We start from the raw sequence: 12,402 nt of genomic DNA on the forward strand, positions 1-12,402 counted from the left end.
TTATCTCCTTCATTATTTTTAAAACAACATTGTCGGGTAGGTTTGAGAGGCCAAATATAGTCAGTTTGAAGATAAAACAGGTAAAATATCTGGGCAAGTTATAGCTGGTTTAAATGCCAAAGGGTTGAACTCAAAAGCAGTCTCCTTCAACGAATTTTGGAAAAAATCAAGATGGATTAGCTTACTCAGAAAATTCGCCACATATCCAAGCAGCAGCATAAAGCACTTCACAAATACCATTTCTTTGAGAGTTGGATGCAAGTACATGAGAGTTGTCGAGCAAAACAGCCTAGAAGAATTGAAAATTTAGTGTGACTATAAAATGATTTTACATGTTCAAAATGAAAATAGTTGCTGTATTCTCCAGCACACAAGCCAATATAGTATAAAGTGTAAATTGTGTAGTATAAACATTCAAACATTGTTGTCACTATCTTTCCAAATCCTGCTGCATTTCACATGAAATTTTTAGTCTGCCTAAGTTATCTTGGTGTATAAGTCAGCCTACCTGTTTTGGTATTAAATTTGGGTCAAAAAATTTGACTTGTATGCCAGAAAATATGGTTCAACAAACCATTTGATTTGTGTTATTACTTAAGTTATACATGGTTGTGAAATTAGCAATGGAAATTACCAACAAAAGTTAATACAACAGCAAATCAAACAGCATGGGAAACATTTTTTTCCAATGTTACTACTTACCATTTGCTGAACAGCAAAATCTCTAATAGTTTGGACCCGTATAGCAACATCCAGCATTTGACTAGCAATAAGTTTCCCATGCCTTGTGCCTTCCATTCTAGTCAGTTCTACTAATATACTGACATACCTGAAAAAAAACCAAAACACATGTACATGTGTGTGTATGCTAGTTTTAATATGTATCAAAAGATTATATATATATATATATATATATATATATATATATATATATATATATATATATATATTATGTATATAAGTGTGTGTGTATGTATATATATGTATATATATATATATATATATATATATATATATATATATATATATATATATATATATAAAACCTCCCACACTATTTCTAAAAATAGCAACCATCTTTGCAAAACACACATACAAGACTGGAGATGAAAATTGAAAAGGAAGGACTCTGCTTACAAGACGGAGACATATCTATCACATGATGTCAAAAGAAAGAGATGCACATAAACACATATACGTGTATGTGTGTGATGGGCTTCTTTCAGTTTCCATCCATGAAATCCGCTCACAAGGCTTTGGTGGGTCCGAGGGTATTGTAGATGACACCTGCTCAAGGTGTCACACAATGGGACTGAACCTGGAACCATGTGGTCATGAAGCAAACTTCATACCACACAGTCACAACCTATAAAAACATTGTGAGTAAAACAGAAAGAGATATATTGATTACATACCATTCAAAATTGATGACATACTGGTAATTTGACTGGCTACAGATCTCTATAATCTTGGATAACAGCTCATCTCTATAGTGAGAACCCTCTGCTTTGTCCATGTGAATCATCAACTTCTTGACTATTTCCATCAGATTTTTCTTTGATACCTACAAAAAAAAAAAAAAACATAAAAGTTATAAAAAAAAAAAAAAAGAATTGTTTATTCATGTTAAGAGAAATATTTAATTTTGGAATGAGGCTACACATGCTGTGCTAAGCAAAATATGTAGCCTTGTGGCCAGCTCCAGAATTAATGATAAATTGGTTGCAAAATTTGAAATGAGTTTTAATCGAATACTATAAGGCTCATGTCAACCACACCAAGCAGATCTATGAGCAGAAATATTCCAGTCATGACCATACCATTTTTTTTATATACTAGGACTACATTAGCCAGTATGTCCTTTCAGTTTTTAAGAAAATAGGGTGTTTTAACTACTATTTCTAATGCAGTGGTTCTCTGGTGGGCTCGATGAAGCATCCAGTTTAATGATCTGTAACTAAATGTCAACTAATGATAATATCTAATTTAAATGCAAAGCCACCAATTGAGGGCAGGGTGAGTAGTTGATACCATCAACACCAGAACAAATACTGCAAAGAACTTTGCCTGATGCGCGACAGATTATGCCAACCCACCAAATAAAGAAAATAATTGGCTTACTTGTTTCAGTCATTAGACTGCGGCCATGCTGGGGCACTGCCTTGAAGAATTTTTAGTTGAATGAATCAACCCTTCTTAACTACACAAACAAGATTTATTTTATTTAGTAAAAACAAAAAAGAAAAAGGGAGGAGAGGGTCCTGAGATGTCTCAGGTACATTAATTTTAATCACACTCTTTAAAGGTTAATAAAGGGTTATTAAAAAGGAAAAACCACATCCAAATGTCACTTACCATTCCATACAAGAGATCCAGTGCACGAAGCCTTATTGACTCATCTTTATCATCAAGACACTGAAGAATGAGATCTTTGTGAGCTTGAACACTTTTGGGATGAGTAGCCAAGATTTTGGACATCGCTAATAAACCCAGATATTTCACTGCAAATACATATAAAACAGTTATAATGCAATCAATTTTAAGATTCGTTTATGAAAAAGCACTTAAAAATACTTCTGTAAATACACTCTGGAAGTGTAATTGTCTGGCACGTGGTTTGATCTGAGATTGTATCTTATGTCTTTTACATCTTTTAGTCATTAGACTGTGGCCATACTGGGGCACTGTCTCGAACTTTTAGTTGAATGAAGTGACCCCAGTACATTTAAAAAAAATTTTAAGCCTGGTATTTATTCTGTCAGTCTCTCTTGCCAAACCACTAAGTTAAGACATAAACACACCAAAATGGTTGTCAAGCAGTTGCCACACACACACTCAACGCATATATACATACATGCATATATATGAATAAAAATAATAAATGGAGCAAAACGCATATAAACAAAGGTTCCTTTAATTTCTACATATGTTTCAAAATATATGTGCACTCTACTCCAAAGAAGTAAGAGGTGCTGGAATTGCACATACATTCATCGTCAGGGAATGATGATGATCAAAAAAAATTAATTATTCTAATGAAACTAATTTGCTAATCTTTTAACTGAACTTAAATTTCATGGTAATTCCAGTAATGATGTTAAACATCTATCTACCAAAAAAATAGAGTTGGTATTTTCTGCAAGTCATGTTGCCCCAATAACCTTGACATATTTCAACAGAAAATAGTTTCACTCATGACATTCCTTAACAAGGGTAATGAAATTTTGAGTGGATATATCTGATTTTCAAGGCAAAATGGTTAAAACAGCTAGTAATACTTACAATTTTGATCGGAATCTTCGATTAAGATCCTTAATTTCTGAACACATAGCTAAAATCAATAAGAATATAAAATATAATTTCAAGAAACATTGTTGATTATATTTATGAGAGAGGGAGAGAGAGAGGGGAGAGAGAGAGAGACAGAGAGAGACAGACAGACAGTTAAACAGAAAGGAGAAAAGAACCAATAAAGGATATGCACAAATACATTATAAACAGCAAAGATACATAGAATTTATATAATCCATATAATTTAAATATTATGAATTGTATGAATTTATATATAATTCATACAGCATATACCAATGGCAATTGGACATTTTTTTTTTTTTCTTTTCATGGGTATATGAAACTGCTGAAATGAAAAACAGAATCTAAAGTCTAACTACCTAACGAGTTTTACAGTATTTGAAGCTAAGCACATATGACTGTAAGTTCAAAATACATGCTTGTATCATGCAGGAGGAGAGCAAGAAGTCACTTTGTTCTTGGAAATGTCACAGAACTGTGTCCATGTCAAAGCACATACACACATACATTGACTTACACACGTGTAATTGAGTCTTAAGTACATGCATATGTATGAGTATGTATGAGGTTATGCAATATAATGAGCAGATTGATTCTGTATTCCTTACAATGATACGCAGGACATGTGTATGAGTATGTATGTGCTATGCTTTTTCTCACAAAGAGTGTTTTCATACAAGGTACACAAAGCCTATATCAATCAGAACTAAAACCACATTTCTTTTTTTGCCACCTCTACTTACTTGCCATACACAGTGTAATTACTAACATACTATAAGCCCTCTGACAAACACACTTTATGTAGGTACTTTCACAAATAGACTTTATATAGGTACTTTCACATTTGTGTGTGTGTATATATATATATATATATATATATATACATATACATATACGTATATATATATATATATATATATATACATATATATATAATCTTTAGGAATCTCAGGCGAGAGTAGTTATAAATATCTTTATTATTATTATTATTATTCTATAAATCTGACCACAAAATCTGTTTCTCACACTAAAAATCTTGGCCTTTGACAATTTTTTCAGGTCATTTTTACAAAAGCCAAATGTAGATTTTTAACAATCTATCAGTCATGGGCAACTTGTGATCTGCGAGACTTTCTTAATGGCATACTTAATTCCAGTGCTATGACAATCCTTTCTTTCTTCAGACATAGAGTATCTAGGATTACATTATTCAATGTATCTTTCTTTCCCCTTTTTAAAATTAGGCGTGATTTCTAAAAGATTTGGCTACTATTTATAGCATGGATGGGGGGACCTTGTTAGCTTGCACTACGTTTCTTGATTCATTATCTTTTTTTTTTGTCAGAGAACTTATGGAATAGAAGACATAATTCTAGTTTCTGGTAGAAACTAGAGTTATGTCTCCTGGACAACACTTGCCTGAAAAATGAAATCTTCCGCACTAATCTCACAAATAGCAAACAAAAATCAACATCATACATCAGCCAAATAGAGAACCCAATGAAAAAAGAGCCTTCGCTAACAAACCAGATCTTCCAAGCATCACAGCATAATAAACAGCACATTTTCGAACCATATATGGAACAAGGGCAAAGGAGAGGACATTGTAACTCTTAATAGCACTTGACATAGTGTGCATGCAGCTGTAGCTCACCTTTATGTTGTTTTTGTTGAACAGCTGATGGAACTTGTGAGCATTCAGGAAATATAAATATATACATAAACATATATATACATATATCACACACATGTACATGCAAACAGACACATACGCATACACACAGTTATATGCACATACACATGTACACGCATACATATACAAACACACATGTATACATACACACATATGTATACATATGTATATAAACATATACACAAAGGATGTATGTACATAAATATCTATCATCATCATTTTGCATTTGTTTTCCATGCTGTCACAGGGTAGGTGGTTTGTGTCAATCTGAGGACGTACTGAGAGTGATAAAAATCAAACATCCAGTCAACATCATGGTGTCTGGAGTAATCACTAGTGATGGTTTCCCACACGGCCTCAGACTCAACACGGAGGCCTACATCAAGTTCCTGGAGGAGGTACTGCTGCCCTGGGTGAAGAGGGTGGCTACTGGAAGACCTTATGTCTGGCAACAGGACTCTGCACCAAGCCACACAAGCAGGAGACTTCAAGGATTTAGCTTAACAAATTGACCCCAGGACTTTTTTTTTAAAGCCTGGTACTTATTCTATTACTCTCTTTTTGCTGAACTGCAAGGTCACAGGGACATGAACAAACCAACACTGGTTGTACAGTGGTGGTGGAGGACAAACACAATGCACACATGTACACATACACATGATGGGCTTCTTTCAGTCTACCAAATTCACTCACAAGGCTTTGGTAGAAGACACTTGCACAAGGCGCCATGCAGTGGAACTGAACCCAAGAGAACATAGTTTGGAATCAAGCTTCTTAACCACACAGCCACACTTCTGTACATATCTAAGAATAAGACAGCTATGATTATCAGAGATCAAATCCAGTCAATGTACTGTTGAAGTAAACAGAAAAATAAAAAAGAAAAATCACCTCCACAGATAAGTTAATAGTCCAAGAAATTTATATATAATCACCTCAACAGAAGGAAATTTCTAGTTCAGCATCAATTTTAAAATTATTAATGTGACAAAATGAAATAGTATTGAAGACAATTATATTGCATTAAAAATATTTGTATTTGTTGATATCTAATGTAAGATTTAATGAATGAAAATGGCTTTTTGTTGTTGTTGTTGTGGTTTTCTTTTTAGTTTACAGCTTCAGGAAGATAACGCAGATACAATTATATAACCATAACAAACATTTCCAAAAGTTAACATATATATAACTACAAATTAAAATACAAAATAAAATGTTGTAGAAAAGAAGCTGGTGAGAAGAGATTATCAACAAATGAAATCAGAAGGAACCAATCAACAAATGAAATCAGAAGGAACCAATCAACCAGCCAATCGATCGATCAATGCCAGCAAATTTACTTTTCCATACATATTTTTTGTTTTTCCTTTTCGTTCTCATGAACATCGTCACCAGTGCCACCACCACCACCACCACCACCACCACCACCACAACAACAACAACAGCTACATATATCAAACAAAAGTGTTCCCCAGCAGTTGGAAGCCAGCAAAAATTTACAAAAACCTTGTTTAACCCTACTGAAGTAATTTCCTCACATTTCAAACTCCTACGACATTATGTAGTTGTTGTTGTTGTCCTAGCTTCAGGTGATCAAAGGTGTTCCAGCTATGACCATCCCATCTTTTATTCTGATATGGTGCACAACACCCAATCTGCTCCTTTTGTCCCTTCAGAATTCAGATTATTCTGTCAAATGTAATGATTATTTATTCCCATTGTTTTGAATTAATCAGTGTGGATGCTCTTCCTGGTGCTAACACTCAGCTGTTTTCAAATGAGGTAATATTTTACCCCCATCTCAAGAGCATAAGCACTTTCAAAGACACATATACACCTATCAAATTCACTCCCAAGTCTTTAGTTGGTCCGAGGCTATAGTAGAAGACACTAACCAACAGTGCTGCACAGTGGCACTGACCCTGGAACCACATGACTGAAAAGCAAACTTCTTACCCACATGGGCATGCCAATGCCTATACCTTATAGTGTATATGAAGTAAATAAGAGATTAGATATGAAATGATTTCAAACCATTTAGAAAAAGATATAAATATGAAAAAGAAATAAAAATAAAAAGATATAATTAATAAACTAAAAATAATTAATACCACTTCATAGTGATTCTTTGATATTAATCAATATATCAGGGGCCCCCAACCACAGGCTGTGAGACAGTATCAGGCTGCAGGCAAGTACCAGGTTGTGGGATGAGTACCAGGCTGCGAACCAATACCAGGCGGTGGGCCAGTACCAGGCCATAGGATCATTTGGTAATGGCCTACACAGAAAGAATAAATTTTAAAATTTTATTCCTGTTTTACTGACTATCACAGTCTGTATGTTGGTTTTGCATTATATATGCATAATATGTTATGTATATATATATATTATATATGTACTAATTAAATGATATTTTGCATTTAATTGAGTTCTGTGATACGCATCTGTGGAAAAAGATTGTCTTGTATGAAACCAGTCTATAGTGGAAAAAAGGTTGGGGACCACTGCTATATATGATAATCTCTAGAAATTTCTTTTTTAAAATCTTTAAAGAAATTTGAAATTATTAAGTTAGTAGAGTTATTAGTAAGTGGTAATGCAAATTTCAAGAAATAACTGCTGGGGAACAGCTAAAAAAAATAGTATATTTAAAACAAGGAAACAGAATACTGCAAGAATGTAACAAAATTTGAAATATCTGGTACCTGTATGGATGCTGAGTGATTAGGGACGCCTGTAGATATAGAAATAAGTACTGTAAGTAAGAGGAAAGAAGAATTATTTTCACATCAGAATCTGATTCAATGACAGAGATTGTATACAGGAAACAAAAGAGAAAGCAGAAAGGAATGATATGAAACAAAAAAAATATATGGTATATAAATGTGAAAATGTCTGCGCTAATTTAATAAGTTTAGAATCTTTTTTTTTTTTTTTTAGATTATCTATCTGTAACGAAATAAGAAAATAGGAGTGACTGGAGAGAGTTGGTGTATTGGTTAGGGATTCAGTTATATGAGAATACTAGAGTTAGCACAGTCAATTCAGGATAGAAGACAATTTTGTCTCAGCACCAGTGGTCACTATGAGAGGAGTGCATGAGTGAAAATAAGTTGTGTATATTGAAGTCACAGAGGAGGATGACTTCGGGGGGAACAGAGTTGAGATAGAAGACAAGAGATAGCTGAACACTACAACAGCTAGTTGAAGAAGTTCAGATCAGAGAGTGGCAGACACACAGAGACAGCAGGTGAGTTTAGAAGAACGAGTAAAACATGCTTCTGAAAATTAGGATTGAAGTAGTTTCTAATTCTTATATATATATATATATATATATATATATATATATATATATATATATATATATATATATATATATATATATATATATATATATATATATGTATATATATATATATGTATGTATATAAATATGTAGGTATGTATAGATTAAGATTTCACTTAGGCATAGTGATAGTAACAACCTGCTGTTAGAATTCAATATACAAGAGCTTCAAAATAAAGCTTTAGTCAAGTTCAGAGTATAATAAGATATCAAAGATTGACAAGGAAGCAGGAATTACACACTTCACTTTTAAAGACTCTGAGAAAGCTATAAGGTGATGCACAAGCACTCAGAAACAACTGTAAGCTAATGAAGTTGATTACATAATTCCTGCTTTCTTGTCATTTCTTTAATTTCATATATACATATATACATACATACATACATACACACACACATTATATATATATATATATATATATATATATATATATATATATATAAACTGAAGCATGCACATATATACTTTCCTATATTTATATATTCATTTGTATGAGCCTGTGTCTACATTGTTGTTTAGCCCTAGCTCAACTCTATTTGAGCAAACAAAGCTATAATGAACAAACATTTCATCTGGGACCATTCCAACTGGGACCATTCCATTTGGGACCATTCCATCTGTTCAAAGGCATTTAGGACTACAACACAATGTCCTTCCCTTTTAAGATGTGAATGCTTGTGACTGCTATTTTTAACAGGTTGAGTGATTATGTAAAGGCTCTCTTGTCAACTCAAGTATGTGTACATTTTGTATACATTGTGGGCATAAGTACAAAATAATGAAGCTACTTATTAAATTAGAAAATTCATTAATTTTAATCAGAATAACAATCAAAGTGGGAATATAGGGATGCCGAGTTCTTGGTTTTTATTTATAGATTTTATTGGAAGAGAAGAAAGGTATACTTTGTTGGAGTATCTAAAGTTGGAAGGTAAAAAGTAGTGTCTAAACAGAATAAAGCATTTTCTACGCAAAAAAAAAAAAAAAGAGTTAAGATTTCAAGATCATTAGATATAGAAGTAGAAGTGCTGAAATGCAAGATTCATAGATGCACAGCCATGAAATATAAATAAGTTACAGGCATTGAAGTAAAACATGTTGATAGGATGAAAGGAAATAGCATATATCCATATAGTAAAAGCAACTAACAAGGCACAAAAAAAACAAAAAACAAGATAAAACATGAGAGATAAAAATGGTTTTTGTACCGCAGTAAAGGTTTAGCATGAAAATACTAAAACGTTAATTAATGTAGTGTTTACTTCTTTTCATAATTAAACAATTTTTTTTTTCAAACAACTGTACATGTTAATTAAATTCAAGTAGTGTTTAGGTTATTTTGAGGAGGCCTACCTGCTATCACTGTATTAATGCACTCATAAAGTAAGGACATTGCTGATGTGCTGAAATGAAAAACAAAAAGATTTTGTATGTGGGACTGACTTGAGTATTTTGAAAATGAGGAAAAAAAATCATAGAGGAAGATCTAAAGGTCATTCATGTTTTTCTCTTGAAGAGCACCTGTACCAGTGTCATGTGAAAAACCACATGTGCTGGTGCCATGTAGAAAGCACCTGTGTCAGAGCCATGTAGAGAGCACCATGTAGAAAGCACCTGTGCCAGAGCCATGTAGAATGCACCTGTGCTGGTGGCATGTAGAGCACACCTGTGCCAGAGCCATGTAGAAAGCACCTATGCCAGAGCCATGTAGAATGCACCTGTTCTGGTGTCATGTAGAGCACACCTGTGCCAGAGCCATGTAGAAAGCACCTATGCCAGAGCCATGTAGAATGCACCTGTTCTGGTGTCATGTAGAACACACTTGTGCCAGAGCCATGTAGAATGCACCTGTGCTAGTGCCAAATAAGGTACACATGTCAGAACCACATAAAAAAAATGCACCTGTGCTGGAACCATATAAAAAGCACCCAAGCCAGTGTCATGTAAAAGGCAACCGTACCATCGCCACATAAAGGAAGCCAACAAGTGTATGAGGTCATCAGGAGAGAATGCACGCCGTTTTGGGGCCTACCTCAACAGCATCAATGCACATGTTGTTGATGTTATTATTATTATCCTTATTATTATTATAGATGTCACACAGTATACGATATCGTGAGGTTGTTGATTGAAGATATTGTGTCTACTGGGGTTTGTACTGTCTGTCAAGTCACAACAAGGAGCTCAGACAGACAGTACTTTACACAATATGCATGCAGTTCCAAGTAATGCTGAATTATTATTATTATTATTATTATTATTATTATTATTATTTCTTACCTGTGAATTAAATTTGTGAGTGGTTCAATCAATTTTTTTCCAAGTCGAGGTTCAAGTGGAGTGAGAGCACCAAACTAAACAGAAATATGTAATAAATATATTTACCATACTCTACTAACAGTAATGTAAACAGAAAAATGTTTTACTTATATATACACACATATATATACACACACACACAAATATTTTATATAATAGCAATCTTTTGTTAAAAAGAAACAGTGATTATCAGAGAACAATGGAAAAGGTCTCCTAGCAAAGATTTATCAGGTTGACCTAAATCCATAGTTTAACCCCTTTAGCACTCAGATTACTGTCAAAGGTAATGCTCATTTAATTGCATTGTTTTGAATTAATCACACATTATTTCATAGCTTTGAGATTTCAATGATGTAATTGTATATTTTTAGAATGACATTGTAAGGTGGGTGTGAGAAGCTGAATCTGGCCAGTTTGAGCATAAAACAAAAAGAATATTAGGCTGGATATGGTTGACTTAAATGCTAAGGGGTTAAAGATTTAAAATCCTCAATATTATTAAAGAAGCTACACACCAGTTTGATTATCTTGATGAGTACCCAGTTATTAGTAGAACTGGTCATCAGTTTGAAGAAAAGAGGTGCCAGAGAAAGATAATTTTTAGGATTTTTCCGTGCAAGTTCACATATCACATTCACAGCTGCAGACTGGACACCTGAAAGTAAAAAAAAAAAAATCTTTTATTGTGCTTTGTTATGTGCAAGACCTCTTGGTCCATGGAAAAACTATTCTTGCATGAAACTGGTCTGCAGTGCAAAGAAGGTTGGCAGGGGTGCACTGATCTAGAGCATTATGAGAAAAGTTAATTACTAATAACTGAAAGGTCTTAAAATGTATAGACACTAAAACTAACATAAGAAAGGTCTACTGGTACAAGCTTCGAAGACTCTAAACTTCAAGAACAAAAATGGTCTTAAATTTTACTCACCAGGATCAGGATCCTCTAGCTTTTCTTTTAACCGAGGGAAGGCAGGCCTAAGTGCTTCAGGAAACTGAAGAAATACTTTGTACATGATAAGGACAGCTTTCTTCCTTAGATAAGGCCGAGTCGATGTCATCTAGAAAACAGACAAAGGGATTTATGAAAACAGATGCCCTTATTATGAATTAAACATAACGGTTTTAGAGAATTTTACACTTTCTTTTATTATAGTAGTAACTATGGAAGACTGGTGGGATTATTATTTGTATGGAGGTCAACTTTGCATGTGGATGATGTCTGTCCTCCCATGACCCTGTCAGCAATAGCAGGCAGAGAAAATGCATGGATGGTAAATTATGAAAATCATATAATATAATTAATGTATGGAGGTCAACTTTGCCTTCCATCATTGCAGGGTCGATAAGATAAGTGCCAGTTGAGTGTGTGTGTGTGTGTGGGGGGGTCGATGTAACTGGCTTGCTCCACTTCTTTGAAATTGCCAGGGAAGTAACAAACTGGGGTTAGTGTAATTGACTTGTCCCACTTCCTTGAAATTGCCAGGGAAGTAACAAACTGGGGTTAGTGTAATTGACTTGTCCCACTTCCTTGAAATTGCCAGGGAAGTAACAAACTGGGGTTAGTGTAATTGACTTGTCCCACTTCTTTGAAATTGCCAGGGAAGTAACAAACAAGAGGAAGACTAAGACCTGGATAGAAATTCAGCCAATCTCAGGATGCTGAACTTTGCAAATAAATGACAAAAAAACTCAATAAGTGGCAGGGTATTATATAGAAGAGGACATACC

At 33.9% G+C, this 12,402-nt stretch overlaps 1 protein-coding gene across 5 annotated transcripts in view; it reads right to left on the minus strand.

The window, feature by feature from the left end:
• Window positions 1–12,402, minus strand: part of LOC106879847 (AP-3 complex subunit delta-1) — a 57,898-nt gene that overhangs the window by 24,370 nt on the left and 21,126 nt on the right. For 4 of the 5 annotated variants that reach the window (XM_052975997.2, XM_014929561.3, XM_014929557.3 and 1 more), the window contains exons 6-15: window positions 11,603–11,732; window positions 11,190–11,329; window positions 10,636–10,709; window positions 9,709–9,758; window positions 7,714–7,763; window positions 3,283–3,331; window positions 2,356–2,501; window positions 1,416–1,564; window positions 703–829; window positions 186–289 (exon numbers count right to left, since the gene is read on the minus strand). In XM_052975997.2, the coding sequence (XP_052831957.1) occupies window positions 186–289; window positions 703–829; window positions 1,416–1,564; window positions 2,356–2,501; window positions 3,283–3,331; window positions 7,714–7,763; window positions 9,709–9,758; window positions 10,636–10,709; window positions 11,190–11,329; window positions 11,603–11,732 (1,019 nt within the window). The remainder of the gene's footprint in view (window positions 1–185; window positions 290–702; window positions 830–1,415; window positions 1,565–2,355; window positions 2,502–3,282; window positions 3,332–7,713; window positions 7,764–9,708; window positions 9,759–10,635; window positions 10,710–11,189; window positions 11,330–11,602; window positions 11,733–12,402) is intronic. The other variant, XM_052975996.2, reaches the window with a different exon arrangement.

Source organism: Octopus bimaculoides, chromosome 23 (genome assembly GCF_046866305.1).
Source record: "Octopus bimaculoides isolate indiv1 chromosome 23, ASM4686630v1, whole genome shotgun sequence".
NCBI classification, from domain to species: Eukaryota; Metazoa; Mollusca; class Cephalopoda; order Octopoda; family Octopodidae; genus Octopus; species Octopus bimaculoides.